This window comes from Patella vulgata, chromosome 3 (genome assembly GCF_932274485.2).
Source record: "Patella vulgata chromosome 3, xgPatVulg1.2, whole genome shotgun sequence".
In the NCBI taxonomy this organism is placed as follows: domain Eukaryota; kingdom Metazoa; phylum Mollusca; class Gastropoda; family Patellidae; genus Patella; species Patella vulgata.
The window spans coordinates 61,969,070-61,989,739 of NC_065881.2; the positions used below are offsets into that span (position 1 = coordinate 61,969,070).

At 35.1% G+C, this 20,670-nt stretch overlaps 1 protein-coding gene across 1 annotated transcript; it reads right to left on the reverse strand.

Annotated features, from left to right (window-relative positions):
• Window positions 1-939: 939 nt before the first annotated feature.
• LOC126816256 (alpha-protein kinase 1) lies at window positions 940-19,426 on the reverse strand. The gene is made up of 9 exons (XM_050542536.2): window positions 19,228-19,426; window positions 15,070-15,174; window positions 14,712-14,920; window positions 13,629-13,875; window positions 13,330-13,419; window positions 12,371-12,642; window positions 6,871-8,011; window positions 3,221-3,374; window positions 940-2,561 (listed from the first exon to the last, which is right to left on the reverse strand). The coding sequence occupies exons 2-9, from the start codon at window positions 15,125-15,127 to the stop codon at window positions 2,015-2,017; spliced, it is 2,718 nt and encodes a 905-aa protein (XP_050398493.2). The 5' UTR covers window positions 15,128-15,174; window positions 19,228-19,426; the 3' UTR covers window positions 940-2,014.
• Window positions 19,427-20,670: the final 1,244 nt, after the last annotated feature.

Here is a 20,670-nt window from a genome sequence, read left to right on the forward strand (position 1 = left end):
TTGCAAAATTTGCTGGGGTCCTTCAGAATGAGTCCCAGTAGGCGGTTATTTTCCTCATGCCATGTGTGCTATGAGGGAGATTTTGCCTGAACAAAGGCACTACGGCCTACTATTTCAAATTCCAACTGTTGGGTTCTTTTACGTGCATGCACCACTAACAAAGGGGAACCCCGGAACCAGACCAGAAAATCAAGATTACCTTTCTCGGCCAACACTGGGATTGAACACTTGACCTCCTAGTTAGCTTTAATATTTTTATCAAAAAGAGCATATTATAGAACAGTCTTGATTTTTGATTCAAAGGGAAAAATCTAGCAGCTACTAGATATTGTGATATAGTACGCAATTCATTTCGGACATCAAATAGATTATTGCTGTCGGGTGTGGCTGTCAGGTGACATCAGATTTTAAGAAAATAATAATTATGACAATTGAGCATATTTTGAGAGAAAAAAAAAATCTGTCTTAGTTTTATGGTTAAAAACGTTCCAAAGTCTTAACCAATCAAATTGTTTCTTAGCTTTAATTAGCCTTAGGCGAAAATGCTCAATCATTGATTCACGTAATAAACTCCTGGACCAAGTTTGAACATTACTCCGTTAAAAGGAACATTATTGTGTTCCAAAGCCTCAACCAATCAAATTAAAGTCTCTACTTGGCCTATGCAGAAAAGGCTCATCACAGAACTTGGTCAAGACATCTACACCAAGTTTGAACATTCTATCTCGATTAGACGAAGAGTTATTGTGTCCCACTGAAGTTGCTTAGCACAAACTGAAATTGCTCATCATCGAACTCCGTCATGGCATTAACCTAATAAACACCCACACCAAGTTTAAACATTCTATCTCAATTAGAGATTTAGAAGTATAGTTATTGTGTCCCAAAAAGTGTGATGGGTGGAAAAATCCTTCCGAAGGCAGGGAGTAATTATTGTGGGAATTGATGACACATATTTTAATCATAATTACATCATGTAACAGACACATTTGGTCTATGTGCATGTGGCTTAAGGCCCGTTCTCACGGTGCGTCTTGTAGTATCTACATGTAGTATCTACATGTAGATTACAAAATCGTATATAAATGAGTTGATACGACTTGGAATCTCGCGATAATCTAGTCTTGTTTAGCATAATGGCGTCATCAAGCGACGAAGAGACGCTGGCTATTATTGCCCTACATCGCTCGGCCGCAGCTCTCCTGCATCTGAATGGCGATCATCGCCAATGCAGCCTGCCACACGTCTCTCTTGGAATAAGTCTCATTACTCACATCCCATAAGCAAGGTTGTGAGAGGTAATAATTGACAAAATTCTCTGTCTCAGCTTTGCTGAGCGGCTCTTGATGGGTGCGCTTCGCGTACAAGTTTACCAACAACAAAGGGAGAGAACTTGTGTTTGTACTAATACTCGACGTCTCTGATTGGTCAATTTAATACGATCTGTTGACTGAAATAGGGAAGTTTCTATTTCACTCAACTCGCTTTCAACTGGTTGGGAGCTTGTAAAAGTTGGTATGACTAGGGTGTTCTCACGCTGCATCTCGGGTCGATACTACAAGTAGTTACTACAAGTCGCACCGTGAGAATGGGCCTTTAGCAGTAGGTATCCTGAAAATATTTATTGGTACCATAGCAGGTGTTTATGAGTGATGCCTAGAGACACATGTCGTCGGTGAAGTGTTAAAAGGGTGTATCTCGTGAAATTTGTCAAATACACTTTTTTGCATTTTTAAAATCTCCCAATTAATATGAACATTTCTGTCTAAGCTGTATATCTGTAAGCCAATTAGAACTGTTCTGGGTATCATGTGTCCAAATGTTGTATCTTGATTTGTGGAAATTTTGTAATGCAAAAGGTTCTATTTCTTAATCTTTAGAAATTCTTATATACACCCTTTTGACACTTCACCGACAATGTACATCAATGTCGAAAGCGTAAAGTTTTTAAGTGCTACAATGGTCTTTCTTCTTACAAATCATTCCACATTGAGGAAAAAAGATTGCCATGGGGTCAGTTTGGTCTTTCTAAATTCAGTAAATGACATATACTATTGCACTTTTGGTGCACTTCCTTCCAAAACTTCTCCATTCCCCTTTCTTTATGATCACAGCTACTAAATTTCTTGAAATTACAGGATGTATGAAACTGTGGATCTGTCAGATATATAATGCCACTATTATCGACGGGCAACCAACCTTGTATATCAACTATCATTAATGCCCCTTTCGACTTCACATATGAAAAGTGAGAAAGAGCTGTGGCTAGATCCTTGGATTCAAAATCCACATCTGTATTATTAACATAACTCCAATTATTGGTTAACTTTGTGAATTGACCATGTAAAAATGGCTCAACATTAACCCAGTCTTTGAGAACTCCTTCGGCAGTCAGAAGTTGAAGATGTGCTACAGGCAGAAATTGTACACTGAATTTAGTACTGTGGTTAGCTAAGGCTTCATTGAATTTGGTGACGTAATATCCAGCTACCATTTGACAAATGATATCTTGCATATAACAGATAGTATCTTTTTGACGTCTATATCTTTTACAAACATATCTAATATTGAAGAAAAAAAATAAAAATGTAATATTAGTAATAAACTTGTAACCAGTGGAAATGGGCTCCTGGAAAAAAAACAGGGTTGGTGCGGGACTTATCGTCAATCGGTTAACTCTTAAAATTGCTATCCTGGTATCCAATATCTAAAACAATATGCCATCTAATAAAATGCTTAATTTATAAGTTAGTAAAGACAACATGAATGAAAATTCACATGAATGCACATTTTTAATTGATGATTGTAAATCTCGTTTGGGACATACACTTGTAAATTTGAATGTAACATCAGATCACCAGGATAACACATTGGAATGATGTTTCTATAATCGCATAAATGCACAAGGGATCATGTGGTATATGCGATGGTTTTTACCATTACCATTGTTTTAATTCAAGGGGGCATGTGTACCCTAAGGTTTTGATGCTATCATACTAAAATCACATTTCAAACATCGTGTTCTGAATCGCAAGGCTGGAAATGTGTGCTAGGCGGCCATACATTAGACCAACTCTGAATCAGCATCATTAATGATTTTTAGATATTACACAGTAAAGTAAAATTGTTATACCAAAAATTACATTTCAGCTGCATTATGTCTCGCCAATACTCTCAGTCTAATCAGTTGTGCGTTTTTGATGCGTCACAGTATATTTACCTTCCTAGGGGTTCATCTTGGTGCAAGAATTTAACCTCAAACACATCACGAAAACTGCCTTTCTTCTCTAGCTGTAATTCTTCTCCAATGAAAGCCAATGTGCTGTTTGATTGCCATTTATTATTAACAGGGTTATATGTTAATATGTGAGCCCCTTAAAGAAACAAAACAAGTACTACCTTTTACAGTAAATATTAGAAGCCTGGCACCATAATCATTTTAGAATAAATGTCAGGGCCAGCGGAAACAATTCTTGATTGGGGGAGGGGGGGCTCTCCCATCCTAGGACTTTAGGTTAGGGTCCAGGGGCCGTCTAGGTCCTGGAAGCTCCTGGGGATCTAGATCGTCAGAATCGCTTTCTGAACGATTTCTGGCTAATAAAATAACTCAGCAATGAAGTGAAATTTTATTTCTTTTCTAAATCCCTTACCATGAAAACAGTTGATGGTGGTTTCTTTTGATGTATTTAAAAACAGAATTGACCTCATCCTTTGATAATAATTAAAAATACATTATGCAAGATTAGACAAAGAGTTGACAGTTCTCGCTATAATAGTTAAAGATAGGTTGCCAGGCAACGAAACATACGCGCACAGCAGCTATATCTTCCGGGCAGTCAACAAAAGTTGTCGCATATTTTTACTTTTTTCGGTAATGAAACATTTATAATACATTAAAATCTGATTAAGAGTAACAACTCATTAAGTAATTATCAGAAAACCATTAGAATTTGTTTGGTTTTTATAAAGTTCTGCCCCATGCTAATGTTTAGTATACGAAACTTTTAACATCCTGGAATTAGCTGTTCAAGTCATAAAAATTCATTGAAAAACAATATACTTCTTCATCTCATGACCTTAAACACTGTGTATAAATTTAAACTCAATCGGATATTAACTTTAGCCTCTAGAGCGTCCACAAGATATTTCACAGTGATCAAGGGCCATAACTCTAGCAAAAATTATTGGAAATCGCTGAAAATCAATAGGCTTCTTCGTATCATGACCTTAAACACTGTGTATAAATTTAAAGTCAATTGGATATTAACTTTAGCCTCTAGAGCGCCCACAAGATTTTTCAAAGTGATCAAGGGCCATAAATCTGGCAAAAAGTATCGGAAATCGCTGAAAATCAATAGGATTCTTCTTCTCATGGCCTTAAACACTGTGTATCAATTTAAAGTCAATCGGATATTAACTTTAGCCTCTAGAGCATCCACAAGAAGATTTTTCAAAGCGATCAAGGGCCATAACTCTGGCATTAATTATCGGAAATCGCTTAAAATCATTAGGATTCTTTGTCTCATAACCTTAAACACTGTGTATCAATTTAAAGTCAATCAGATATTAACTTTAGCCTCTAGAGCGTCCACAATTGCTTGTGGATGCCGGACAGACGGTTGGACGGACGGTTGGACGGACGGGGGCGACAACAATATACGTCCACATTTCAATGTGGGCGTAAAAAAACTAGATAACGTAAATAGAAGATGTTGAAGATTTCAGTCAAATTGCTCCTCTATGAACCGAGATATTAGCTTTTGAATTTTAAGTCTAGCCTCGATCGTCGTTACTAAATTCGGTACGATAAAAAACCTAGTCTTGATTATCCAGTTTTGAATTTAATCATCAATGAGCGTTGAGCAGCAGACCGGATGCAAATCCAGTGAAAATCAGACACATAAGATGACATCGAGAGTTGATTATGGTGCGGTGATCTGAAGCTTATGTTCATAGCCCAATCCACGTCCTCAGTTTAAACGACTTAGTTTTCTAATTGTTTTCCGTTAGTAATTATTTAATTTAATTGTCCATTTTTAATAACTATGTTATTATAATTATATAGCCATTATTTTCATTCATATTTATGTTGTAATGTATTTTCGTAAATCCGTCGTTACACGCGCTGTCGTTGGCTCGTTGTCTATTGGGTGCACGACGCACGTGCTTATGATTGGCAGAAATCGTAGGTGTGACTTGTACCACGTGGTTACGTCGTGTGATCTTGGTTATATAATACCATGTCTTGCCCAGTTTAGTGAATTGTTTTAGCAGAGGTAAAACAGAGATCATTTCTCTAGTTGATTTCACTGGCGAGTTTGACCCTGACTTATAGGGAGCGATACAGAGAGCCCTTTTAGGAGCGTTAACATTAGAGATCTGAGGAGAGAGCCATTTTGAGAGTGCGATTCGAGCCCCGAATACATAGAGTACAATAAAGAGAGTTGCTGATTAATCTGGTGTTAGTCCTGAGCCAGCTGCTTGATTGACATCTTCAATAGAAGACTTGATCTCGCTTTAACAACGTACATCTTATCAAGGCCTTCACATAATACCCTGCATATTGCGGCACTAATTTCGATTGGGTACAAGCCCAACTTGTGAGCCTATCAGATTCCTCGATCGTCGCGAATACCAAGTCTTGCGCTCTCAAGCTAAAATGTCTACCTGTGATAATCGAGTTGCAAAGTTCAAGGTTCATTCAATGTCAAGGTTTCCATGGAGGTCGCGATATCACAAACTCTGATTGGACGCTACTGCTCACGTGTCTGTAGATAACATAGCTATAAGTTCGGGAATTGTGAAGTAAACAAGCAACGGCCAGATGTTGTGAAACTCGCAGTCGTTGCTTCAGGAAAATGCGTGATTGGCTACTCCCACACCTCTGTAGTGAACCCTCAACGAAACTAATGGATAGAGTCGGGCCCACTCCACCACAGTAATCCGCTCTGTCCAGAGACCCAGTTAACTACAGTGGTTTGGATAAGTTAATTAATGTCTAATTAATAGTTTACATAACATTTCAGGCCTAAAGAAAGACCTGCAATAGGCAGATTTAGCTCTTGCATAATGTATGTTTAAATATGTTCAAAGTCAGAATTTAGGCCATTTGGTGGCTCTTTCTGAAAGATTTTCCTAATCACTTTTAAGATAAAAAAAGGCCTTTTCCAGTTATGTCATTGTATCTACCCGAATGGTTACCTGTATGCAATAACCTGGAGAAGGGAGTACTTGTGGTCAAATCATTGGGGAGGGGTGGGGTCTAAAATTACCCTTTAAAACATATGTATTCTAGTTGCCATTTTTTTTGTCATTTTAAATGCAAGAAATGGTTAAACTCAGAAACAATGTGATAAAAACATGGTGCCACATGCGCCTACTTCAAAATTTGAAGTATAAATCTTAAATTTTAAACAACATTAAAGGTAACCTTAAAGATGCATTGTGTAAGACTTTTGGTATGTTGATAAACAACTACCCTGGATACAAAAACAGGTGAATCCAGCTTTCTGCAAATATATCTCAGGTCCCAATCCAGATTTACTGGGTAATATTGCTATATAAATTATTAATTAGACATTCATTCACATGACAACCCCATAATCAACTTGCTAGAACATCGGATGGCCGTGATTTTTAAAGGATTGAAATAGGCACACCATTTAATAATTCAATTTAAAAATGGATAATCAAGTAAACGTCAACACTAATAACTTCGTTCAGAATAAATTAATTTGACTGAAATTTTCAATATTCCTTTTTCATTATCTATTTTTAAACTATTACAGCGAAAAATGTTAGCTCTTTATCGAAATCTTACATAATGCATCTTTTCGCAAACCATACAGGTGAGAAAATAAAGACACGTACTTGATACATAAGATGATTGACTTGATTCTTCTATGGTTGGTAGTTTCCAGTTTAATAGATATTCTATAGAACTTGAAGTGGAAGCAGAACTCTCTCCAATTTGTAGCTCTGCAAACTGTTCATGTACTTCTGGTGTGTTTACATCTATTAATGCTCCTATCTTATCCTCGTGGGTATCATCACTTTCTGTTGTTTCTTGCGAAAACAAACTTGTTGTGGATGCTGAGAAAATAGATGAAGAATTATCTGAAGCTGATAAATCTGACGAACTTCCAAATGTAGCAGGATCAACAAGGGAGGTTGAACATGCTGCTGAACGATTTACCGACTGCATTTCAGCTTCTTCTGGTGGATCTTTTTGATTTTCGACAATACTAAAATTTTCTACACTTGGTTGGTCATTTTCGCTTCCTCGTGACACAGCTTCCCATGAAATATCTACAAGGCTTGATAAAACCTGCTCATTTATGTTGTTGTCAGAATCATCATTTCTACTTTTTGATTCCTCTGAAGAATAAAATGTTTGTGGATTCACATTAAGGCCAACATATTTCCTAGGAAACTTTGGTTGAAATAATTTGATACCATGCTTTCCATTACAAGGAACCGTTGAGGAAGTCAGTTTTGATGATGAATTTGCCTTTGGCAGTATTTCCCCTTGTGATGGTTCTGTTTTAGATGGTTGAATTTGAGATGAATCCGGAATGAGAAACTTATGTTTCTTTGCCGATAAATCTGGAAGTAGCTTTTCCTTTTTAATGAAACTTTCTGTACCTTTCAGATTGGGAAGACCAAGAATTTTTAAAACACCATTCATTAATTTTATGGAATATTCATTGTGATCAAGGTTACGATCATCTGGACAAGAACACAAGTGAGCATATAATTCTATGCTAAGATGTTCAAGGTATTGAGATAAACATCTATCTTGTGGAAGCCTTGAGAATGACAGAACTTGACTTATCACAAATACACATTTGTTGAATGCATAGAAACTCTCCACTCCTTTTAGTAAATTGGCATCATGGTGGAGGGCCAAGCATATTTTCAAGTTAGCTATAATTGTATGAAATAAGTCATGCTGCTGAAGTACAGTCTTCTGTTGGTTAGCAAACATCAATAAACACTCATTTCCAGCTAACTGAAATTAAAATCATCAATCTAGTAATATTAGGTGGATGTGATATAGCAATTACGTGTTTTATGTATCCAAATGCATCATAGGGTTACTATTCTGTTTTCAAGAACTTGCAAATTGTGTTCCATGAAAAAGAAGATAGGTTGCCAGGCAACGAAATATATGCCCACCCCATTTCATTTGTTGGTAATGAAACATTTATAATACACTAATATATTATTAAGAGTAACAACTCATTAAGTAATTATCCAAAAATCATTAGAATTTCTTTGGTCTCTAGTTCTATCCCATGCTAACATTTAGTATACCAATCATTTAATATCATGGATTCAGTTGTTCAAGTTATGAATAACCGGTTGCCATGAAAGATACGCCCACATTTTGCAAGAGATGGACTGAAAACAAGCTAAAAATGCAATTATTCATACAATTAGAGGACATAATCAAGGAGAGAATCGAAATCTCTGGAATATAAACATATATTTTCAGTTTCATCAAAATCAGATAAATATTTTGATTCTAGAGTGTACACAACCTTGTTATTACATACTTTTACACTATTTCTGTACAAGGAGCGGCCATTTTGTCAGCCAGGTAAGGTGTGATTTTCACAAAATTCAAACTCAACTGTCATTACGGTGTAACAGTGATATAGTTTAACGATTTTTTAATTGGATAAAAATTGTGACCTAATATATTTTTACGTTTTTTAAAATCGGATAAAACTTGTGACCTCTAGAGAGTCCACAGACTAAAACCTGGATTTTTTTGTACAATCAGGGGCCATAATCCAGGTAGTTATGATCCTATATGCACGAATATCGAAAGGAACCCAGATCTTTGGGATATAAACATATATTTTAAGTTCATCAAAATCGGACAAAATTTATGAAATTCGAACTCGATCATTATCAGGGTATAACAGTGATATATTGAAATGATATTTAAAATCGGATCAAAATTGTGACATCTGAGGGTCCACAACCTTGATATCACATACTTTAACACTATTTGCGTACATAGAGCGGTCTGGCAGTTACGTCCGATTTCCATGAAATTCGATTACAATCATCATAAAGATGTAATGATGGTATATTTGAACAATTTTATATGCCCACATTTTCATATGGACGGATATTGTCGTCGCCCCTGTCTGTCCGTCCGTCCGTCCACAATTTGTTTGTCGACACTCTACAGGTCACAATTTTTTATCCAATTTTAATTAAGTTTATCACTCTTACTTAATTAAAACTAAAGTTATCGTGCCCTAAAGCATCAACCAATCAGATTGCTTATCTCTGCTTACCGTAAGCAGACAATGTTAATCATCAAACTCCATCAAGACATTGACCTAATAAACACCTATACCAAGTTTGAACATTCTAGCTCAATTAGAAAGGGATTTATTGTGTCCCAAAAAAATTAGACCGACAGACAGACGGACGAATCCATCTTAATAGTCCCCTGCTTTCTTCAAAAAGCAGGGGACAATAACTCTGGCAGTAAATATTGGAAATCCTTAAAAATATGTAAGTGTCTTATTCGTCTCATGACCTTAAACACTGTGTATAAATCTAAAGTCAATTGGATATTAACTTTGGTCTCTAGAGCATCCACAAGATATTTTAGATAACTCTGGCAGTAATTATCGGAAATCGGTGAAAAACAATAGGTTTCTTTGTCTCATGACCTTAAACACTGTATAAATTTAAAGTCAATCAGATATTAACTTTTATTTAGCCTCTAGAGCGTCCACAAGCAATTGTGGACACTGGCCGAATGGGGGCGACGACAATATACGACCACATTTCAATGTAGGTGTATAAATATGATTAGGATCAATATCTATCTGCTGCCTGAATTTAGGAAATAGATAAGATTGTCTTCATATTAACAATGTCTTGTAGCTAAATGCAGAAATAATGGAATTTTGATTTTAGAAGTAGAAACTGATGAATAAAGAAATTGCCAAAATCTGTCTTTTCTCAAGTACCAACTTTGGCAAGTCCTCACATCCTTACTATACGTAGGACTAAGACCAAACTCACACAGTTTGTAGATGACCTAGTACTGTTACCACAAAATTAATTTCAGACGATTCTGGCGAACGAGATCTGTACACAGACTGGATATCAAAACCTATCTAAATTCCCTATTTTTCATCACCCAAAGTTTGACGCCCTATAGCTACTTCTTTCATCGGGTGGGTTAAAAAAATTTATGCTCACATGAACAAGCAACCTCCCAACATTTGATACAAAAAATAAAAATGACCGGAATCGACTTGACATAACCTAGGTAAAGGAAACAATAACCCATGAAATTAACCTGTAATTTCCCTATTTTGGAGATAATTAACCGTAGTAGATAAAAAAAAACCCTAACAATTTTGTTTCCTTTTCATTCATATGGTGTTTACTACCAGCCCTAAAACACATTAGTATCTGTTTTATAAAAATGTCATGAAAAAATACTTTAAAAGGCCTGTAATCGTTCATGGTTCATCTGGCGGGAATTGGCTTCCGTAGTTGTCCACGAGCTTCCATTGGAGTTTCGACGTGCTCAATGAAATGATCTTAGCAAAAGATATAGATTACTCTCAAAAAGATATTATTTTAAATAAAATAATCCAAATAAAAATGAAAAATTCACCTAAAAGTGAGATTCGAACCACCAACCGCATGATTGCCCTCGACCCACCCCCTGACCGAGTTGCTTGTCCCAAGGCCCCAAGGTCCATGTCGCAGGCCCTGTTCAGAGGGATGCCTAGGGCCTCTCTTATTTCTAAATCCGGCCCTGAAGGTGTAGCTGACGGCGCCCGAGAGCCGTAGCTACCATGCAACACTGTTTGTCGCCCACTTCGACGCAAGGCTGCGTTGCCGTTAAAATTTAAGCTTCCACATTTCTGTATTGTAGAAATGAGTGGATGTGTCCCAAAATGAATATTGGAAACATGCTCTGAAATTGAACATTTTGTAGCCATTTTCGGTGACCGGTTGGAAAATGAAACTTTAAAGAGACAATACAACAAATATGTTAAAGGGACAATACGACAATACCAAATATACAATAAATACTAATATACACTTATATACAGTACCATATGGTACAAATGGTGGCTATGGATTTGATGAAAACGTATAAAAGTAAAAAAAAAATATTTCTCTTATTAAATTTGCAAAAAAATGTATCACAAAAGCTTATTTTTACAACTTTTCAATAAGCTCTATATTGTAAGAATGTTGCATTCCGGTCATTTTTTTTACACCTATTGATACTATGTGCTTAGCACTTCAAAACCATATGACAAAATTCTACTTGCGACCATGAAAGAAAAAGTTACAGTGTATCTTATTCTGTACTATAGGGACAATGTGGATATGGTACCCTAAAACAAGTCCACAAATAATTAGTATGGACTTATTTTTCTTATTCAAATTAGTGCTAGGGTGGAAGTTGACCACCCGCTTTATCAGACAGGGTCCAAATTAGGAGTTTGCTATTGCACAATAGAATGCAATCTGTGCTCAAAAATGGTGATAAATACACATGTGAAAACCAAAATTTTACCCATAAAATGACTATTTCCAGTACAGTCCTTTATAGCGACATCAGGTTGTAACCACTTCAGCATGTCACTTCTTGCCCCTAGGGGGTGTCATACCATAAGTTTGATCAAAAACTTCCAACCCCCCATCTTAGCACTTTTTGCGATTTTTGCCCAGAACCAGAATTGTTTAAAAGACAAAGGAATGCATGTTAACAAGTTATTGAAAGACAGATACAGAGATAAATTTGTGTGCTTTCCAGACATTAAATACCCATGGAGGGGTTGAAATAGTTATTTATAGACTGATGGCCATCTTATATAATAATACGGTAGTTAGCAATTTTTGATTTAATGATATAATGTTAATCCTGGCCTCTTTGTCCACCTCCAACTATTTACCAAAACCTGGCAGAAATGTTAATTCAAACCCTCTTCGTCCTTTCTAGACCAAAAAATCAACAAAAACGGGCATGCAAAAGCAATTATATTCCTATAATGTTATAAATAGACAAACTACAAGTTGTGGGTACCGAGATGGTGAAATTTAATGGTGGTCTGCCTCCAAAAACCACATACATGAGTTATCTCCTTTCGGGCAAGTGAGCGTGACTGATTTGGGGAAAAATCAGCAAGGCTTCTTAAATTCAACTAAATTGTTATTTTGTGTTTTGAACGTCAACATTTTGGAGTTATTGGGTGTTATTTTGGAGTTATTGGGCAGTTATTGGGTGTTATTGGGTAATTCGATGCCCCAAACTGAATAGTCTCCTCCCTGTTCTAACTATTTTGTAGTGTTAAAATAAAATAAATACCTGATGTTTTGCTGAAAACAAATTGTCAACATTATTCAGCTTATTGAGAATTTCGACACCTTCCAAACTTAATTTGTAACCTTCAAAACATGGATTATTGGAATTAAAGAACAGTGAATATTTCATTTTCATAGCCATAAAATCTTCCATTGTTAACTTTGCCAAGCATTTAGTTAGTAAGGCTTGCGAAGAGCTGACTCCCTTATAATCTTCAATGGACTTCATGCAAGATGTGGATTCCACCAAATACTCTATCGCTTCCTTCCATAAACCTAGAATCATAAAATATATGCATAGTAATGATTGACTGATTAAAATTTATTGTTATTGTGCACTGTTTGGAGCTTCAGTCAACAATAATTCAACACAAGCACCATTTGTGTGTGGCAAGAACAATAGTATAGCTCCCCCGCCCCAACAAAATATTTCAGAGGTTGGGTCCATGTGTACTTTAGATCGTCAGGCCTGGTATCTATGCAAGTCATAAGCACTACATACATCCTGCTGCCACACAACTCACTCACTCTCTCTCTCTCTCCCTGCATAGCAAAAGTTTGACAATGATTTAACAGTTAGCATGGGTTATTTTGCTGCTACTGGGCTTACATCCTGCTGCCACAAAACCCCTCTCTCTCTCCCCCCCTCTCTCTCTCTGCATGGCAAAAGATTGACAATGATGTAATGATTTAACAGTTAGCATGGGTTATTTTGCTGCTACTGGGCTTATTGGGGCTATGACGAGCCTCTGTTTATGTTTGTGTCATCGTTCCTCTTCTTAATGGTTACATAGTCACAATCCTCCAGTATTTTTCTGGAGAAGACAAGAAAACGCTAGTGTAATCGAGATGATCAAAGTGCTTAAGGATTCAGTGACAGATTCTGGTTTCAGACGAAACAGTGACACAGAGAAAAGGGGCACTGACTACATCATTTTCAAAAATATAGTTTTGCCAACCTACCTAAATTATGGTATATTTGTCCTTTAATTTGAACACACACAGCTTTCACATTAACATACTGTTTTTCAGTCTTGTAATCCCACCTAAATTCTAAAATTATGTATAACAGTAAACTTTATGATGCAAAAAAAGGTTTTAATTTCATAACAGAATGAACAATCAGGATAACATTAAACATCCATAATCTATTAATCAATACTAAAAGAAAAGTTAATTGGCATGCAAAATTTCAGAAGCAATTTAAGATTAGGGGAGGTGGGGAAGGGAGGAAAAATTAATATAGTTTCACTTAAATCTACCTTTTTTGATCAGTCCATTAAGAATTTGCATAGCACCATGTAAATCTCCTGAGTCTTTCATTAAACGTGCTTTACGTAATATTACTTGTGGTGCAGTGTGTGTATCAGGTTGAAGCTGCAGGATCAAATCAACCATTTTCATAATTTGGTTACAGTTTCCATATCTGTAAGCAGCTCGATCTACTAGAAATATAATTGCTGATGCTATTTCAAAGCAGTCCCATTCTAATGCAAACACCAAAATACTCTGAAAAAATGCCCAGAGGGATTTGTTTATAACAAAAAAAGCATTATACAGTCTCAGCATGCAAATCTTCCGATAATGGCTCTGGTACTCATGTCCTCGTTAATTAAAACAATGGTGCATTCTTGGTGTTCAAGTGTCATTCTGGCATATTGTTACGTCTTCTACGAAACATTCCCATTCTGTCAAATTCAATATTTTGTTTTTACGAGATCATTTTCATGTGTTGTTGTTCCCGAATGTGATGTTGTTATATTCAGAATTGCAAATTTAAAGTGTGGCCTATCTCGCAAAAGAGATTTACAGATACATTTATAAAAGTTGTGCATTTTCATTGTGTCTCAGTATACTATTAAAGATACATTATGTAAGATTTAGATAAAGAACTAGCCATTCTTGCTATAATAGTCCGAAAGTAGATGATGTAAAATGAATAATTTGAAAATTTCATTCAAATTACTCTATTGCAAGCAAAGATATTAGCCTTTGAAGGTTTGACAGACGTGTGCAATAATTTCAACCACCGTACTGGTTGATCGAAGCTAAGTCTCGATCCTCCATATTTGATTAAATCAAAGTATCGCTGAACCATTCTAATCTATTTAATATCGGAGAAATCTGATGCCATCGAGAGTTGATTAAGGCCTGGATCAGTTAGTTAATGTCTAATTAATACTTTAGAAAACATTTCAGGCCTAAAGAAAGACCTGCAATAGGCAGATTTAGCTCTTGCATAATGCATGTTTAATTAAATGTATGGATCAATACATGTATTATCATTTTGGATTAAGTATATTATTAGCATATGGGTTTTATTTACTATAAATTAGGATACTTACATATAGAATAGTTAGGTGATCATGATTTTTGAGGTGTCTGTTCTTAACAACAAAATGTTCAGAAAGAATATTATTGGACATAAAACATAACTCTTGTGCCAGTGCTGCACGAAGTTGGTCCCTCATATTAGATGGCATCATCAGGTCCAACCATGACTGTATAGTTTCCTCGTTGCTTTCCTTCCTTGGACAAACAGAATAAAGCTCATCTACAAAAATATATCAAAAGTTCTATATGTAAAATGCAATGTAAATTCTATGATCCAAACAAACTTGGAAATACATCAAAAAATATTACACTCCACTGTAAGGATTTTTATTTTGAATAACAACCTGGAGAGTGGTTGCTAGTACCTACCTTTACTGATGACATTTAAGGAAGCAGTACATTGCTTCAAAACCTCCACCTTATCCATGCTATCCTAAAGATATCAAGTTGGATATAATATTGTTATCTGTTAATCTGTAAAAAAGTAAACATACAATTATAAGTTATATAGCATGGCTTTCATGAATTAACAGGTTTGAACATTTATTTATTAACTTACTTAGGTTATATCATATATTGTTGGTATCCGCCAGAAAGTGTGCACCAATGATCACCTGTCAACCGAGGTACTCATAAGATTTTATGAAGTAGTAGTGAAGCAGATAGCTCTGTATGCCTTGATGTATGGGGATCTCAAATTGTACATAGCAGGAATGCAAATTTACACAGATGGAATTATGTGGAGCATAATAAAACAAGCAAACAGTGAGGCTGATGTCCTCCGCCGAAAGCCCAAAATAAATAGATGACACATATTAAGTAATCGCACATTTATTTTTTTCAAAAGTATCAAGCAATCAAACTGATTATCAACTATACACTAAGTTTCATCACTCTCTATCAGATAGAATCAAAGTTATCTTGTCCAAAAGCATCGACCAATGAAATTGCTTAGCTCTGCTTAGCTTTAGTGGGAAATGTTAATCATAGAACTCAGTCAAGACATTCACCTAATGAATATCTACATCAAGTTTAAACATTCTACCTCAATTAAAAGCACAGTTGTTATGTTCCAAAGTCTTGACCAATCAAATTGCTTATTGCTCCTGAGCCTAAGCAGAAAATTCTCATCATGGAACTTAATCAAGGTAATGATATAATGAATCTATACTCAGAGTTTAGTCAAGGTATTGATGTAATGAAACTATACACCAAGTTTCATCACTCTCACTTAATTAGAACTAAAGTTATCATGTTCCAAAGCATCAACCAATTAAATTGCGTATCTCTGCTTACCCTAAGTAGAAAATTATCATCTTCGAACTCCATCAGAACTCCATCAAGTCATCGACCTAATAAACACCTACACCAAGTGTGAACATTCTAGCTCAATTAGAAGGAGAGTTATTGTGTTCCAAAAGGTGTGACGGACAGACAGACAAGCGGATGGACCCATTTTAATAGACCCTGCTTTCTTTGAAAGGCGGGGGAAAATAACAATAAAACTTGCAGATTTATTTTACTTCAAATTTTCAAATATAGGATCACTGGCCGAACTAGGTATCTTCCCAATTCATATTGATATTTACCAACGAATGTTGTTATTCTATAAAAGATTAAATATGCCTGACACAAAACGTACAAATCTGTTTCTATCCACAGCTTATGTAGATGTAGAAATAGGCAAATCTAATCCCCAATTATCATAGTCAGCAGCAATATCCTCCCCAATGGACTAGTTCAACTTTTCTCCCTTGTAACTATGGGGCGCCGTTTGTAAAATAATTATTTAATTTTTTTTATAGCAAAAAACATTAGATTTAACTCCGAATATATATATTTAGATAAATATTAGAACAAAAATGGCATATATGTAAATATCAAAAAATATTGTAGCTAAAAGTCGAGTTTTTGGTCTATGAAAAACTTTAAATGTTATATCTTGATTTCACATCGCTTAGTTAAATATATAGCTAAATGTGCTGTTTTTCGTAGGTATAAATGCTAAATACTAAATCACTGAAAAATCTAAAGTTAAATATTTAGCTAAATATATAAACATTTAGCTAACTATATAAACATTTAGCTAAATATATAAACATTTAGCTAAATATATAAACATTTAGCTAAATATATAAACATCTAACTAAATATATAAACATTTAACTAAATATATATATTTAGTTAAATATATAAACATCTAACTAAATATATAAATACCATGCTAAATATATATGTTTAGCTAAATGTATTAATATTTAACTAAATATATATTTGTGGTCCCGCCAATATTTCTATTATTGTAAGCGACACAAAAAACTGCGCATAAAATGATGAAGTGTACCCGACACATGAGCCTTGGCACAATGGGCCTACTAGCAATTAGAAATGGAAGCTGACCACGAACTTGTAACCTGAATCACGGCAGCGGTACTCTAGGCAATGAGGACGTCCTACCTACAGGTGAACTTCAGGGAAAGTTGTACACTACGTCATCGTTTAGTGTGAAGTCACTTACAACAATAATTATTTTACAAACGGCGTGGTACGGTTGCGCTTTGTAAATTTAACTATATGTTTAGCTAAATATATAATTATTTAGCTAAATATATAATTATTAAGTTAAATATATAAATATTTAGCTAAATATATAAATGTTTAACTAAATATATAAATGTTTAACTAAATATTTTAACATTTAACTAAATATATATTTAGCTTAATGTTTAAAAACATTTAACTAAATATTTAGCTAAATATTTATATATCATCAAATCTCTTATTTTGGTCTTAATATTCAATGCTAAATGTTAAATATGAAAATAGAGACAAATCAAGAAATATTTATATATATTATGTTAAATATTGAGTTTTTGTTGTATTTTTAGTTTAAATATTAAAAGTGAAAAATTTGCACAAAAGTCGAGATTTAACTATATATATAAATTTAAATTAAATCTAGTGTTTTTTGCTATATAAAAAGCTAAATAATTAATTTACAAACGGCGCCCCATATGTAACTGTCAAAATCTAACATACAAACAGTCCTAAATATACTATTTATAAAACCGAATATATTTCTGGCAACTCAAAACTTAGAACTTATGGCACTGTAAAACCTTAATAGATTCTCTAGCTAATTATTTGCTTCATGTACACAATAAAAACTTCAAGTCCGCTATGACCCCACAGCGTTTGAGTTTCCATAAATTAGAAATAGAGAGACGCAGGTACAAGAACGTCCCTCCTGATTTGATACTATGTGCACTCTGTTCCCTTTTGAAAGAAGTAACCGAAATTCACTTTTTAATTGAATATCCACACTATCTATCTCTCGGGCTAAATCTTTTTCCTGCTACTTTCAATGATAACAATCTGACCATAATGTTTGAAAATCTATTTAACCCACCCCCTTCATTTTCTAGGAGTGTGTGTCATTATGTATATAAGCCATTTCAACTTAAGACATCAAGCCTAGCCTTACCATACTATAGGTATTAAAAGGCAAAATTCACATTTTCTTTTCATTTTTTAACGGGTAGGCACTATACATTTTGAAATCATGTTTCAGATTTCAGATATATTTTCACTTTTAAAGGAGCTAGATCGCTAATATTTTGGATCTAGAAATTGAGACAAATGGGTCGCAACGTATATAATAATGTTATGTGAATGTATATAAACTGATTTACATTCAATTGTTTCTGTTTTTACTGCAATTTCTAATCAGTTATATTCGGCGAAATACGCCAGAAGTCTCAATCCAATGGCAATCTCTAGCGTCTGGTTATTCTACTCTATATCAATAGTATTTATTGCGCATGCTCTCCAGATAAGAATATGACGTCACCGTTTGACATAACTTGTGGAATATATCTAGCCTCTTTCTACGAGTCCCTTGTTAAAAATGCACCATGGTACACGATTCGTGTACCAACGGTAAAATGTTTATTTTGTCTTAATTATTGGATATCAGAAGCCCACCTTTTCCCGGTAAGATCAAAACATCAATGTTGATTTAAATTGACAAATAATTTGTGTTTTCAATGTCGAAGATTTTGGATGATATTGAGTTAGAGACTTAGCTACTTTAACATGAACTTGTATGTCATGCTTGTATTCTTATTTAGCTATTTATTTTATGTTCTAGGCTACAATATGTCATCTAATCATCTATGTGAATTGTATACGACCTGAAATGGGCGTTGTGATACAATAAAATCTTATCTTATATTACTTAGAACTGTTGCCTACATCCTTCTCACAGGGAAGCAAATTAATATAAACCTCATTGGCTTGTTTGTGTATGATATTCTTTACATACCTTTAAATAGTTTCTAGGCCCTACATCACTTTCGAATTATAAATACTGTTTAAAACAAATGAAATAACGAAACGAAATCGGAACGAAAGGACAGACGGACGGAGTCCAGTTCTATACCCTTCTCCACATACCTTTCTTCGGCGAGAAATTAAAATAAAAATAAATACAGAAATATAAATGAAGGTGTTTGTAATATTTCCTACCTTTCTCGCTGAAAGTAGTGAACTACGACCGTTACTAAAAATAGTTGTTGGTTTTCCACAAGTTATTTGTCATTGTCAATCTCGTTCAACCAGAATCTGATTGCTTCGTTGTGCACGATCCGGTATAAAGTTCAGTGGCTATATCCAAAAACAAATCGGTCAGAAAGAATATTCGGCCGTCCTGCATAGATAAGAAATGGTAGATATTTTGTTTCAGAGCAGCTAAGTCTCTAACTATAATATCGTCCAAAATCTTCAACATTGAAAACACGATTTATTTGTCAAATTAAATCAACATTCATGTTAATGTGATCTTACCGGAAAAATATGGGCTTCTGATATCCAATATTTAAGACAAGATAAACATTTTACCATTGGTACACGAATCGTGTATCATAATGCGCTTCAGCCCCAGTTGTATCAAGAGACTCGAGGGACGAGGCTAGACACATTGCACCAAACCAAACGGCGTATGTAGACTGGAATAACCAGACGCTAGAAATTTGCACTCGCTTGAGACTGCTGGCTTATTTCGCCGAACATAACTGATTTGAAATTGGAGTAAAAACGGAAACCATTGAATGTAAATCAGTTTATATACATTCATAATACAGTATTATATGCGTTGCGACCCACTTTTGTCAATTTCTAGGTCCCAAATGTATAGCGATTTAGCTCCTTTAAATACCACTCACATCATTCATTTGACCACTGCAGAAATGCCTACTGTACACTGTATAGAATCTTCGTAGTTTCAGCATTTTTGTCAGGCTTCAGCTGAGGGCGGGGGGGTAGCAAAATATAAGATCCCCTACCCCGCGTCTTATTTTAGCACGTGGCTTTCGGTTTTTGGCGGGAAAACGAAGATATAACATGACAGTGTCAAATACGTACATAAGCTCAATCGATAGGGCTTATCAATAAAATGAAATGGGGTTTAACCATAGAACTGTTATTTACGATCCATGGTTTAACGTCCTCCTCCGACTGGGCTAAAGAAGATGGCTAATCAGTAAAAAAAATGTACCCCCCGTGGTGGTGGTGGTGGTGATTATTTGGACATAATACGCCTACAGAGGGGCGATTAAATAGTTCTTTATCCGGTGGCTCGATCGTAATAAGGTCAAAATACATGACGTTTGCCCATTTTTTTTCAAGGGAAAACAGAAAAGCTGTTGGTCTATTTCAGGTTTTCATTCTGTCAGAAAATTAAATTGAAATACCATTTACTAACAGTTACTTTTTTTTATGATCCTAACTTCTTCATGCACATGTGCAGCCTACTAATTGAAAATTCAAAGTATATGTACTGACCTAACTTTGTCAACAAATTGACTAACAAAAGCATCAAGGGTTGTCCTGGCTCATTTTATAGGCCTCAACTATGATTAAAAGCTCACTGACCAGTTGCCTTCTGATTCCCCATTTAAAATTTATATGTTG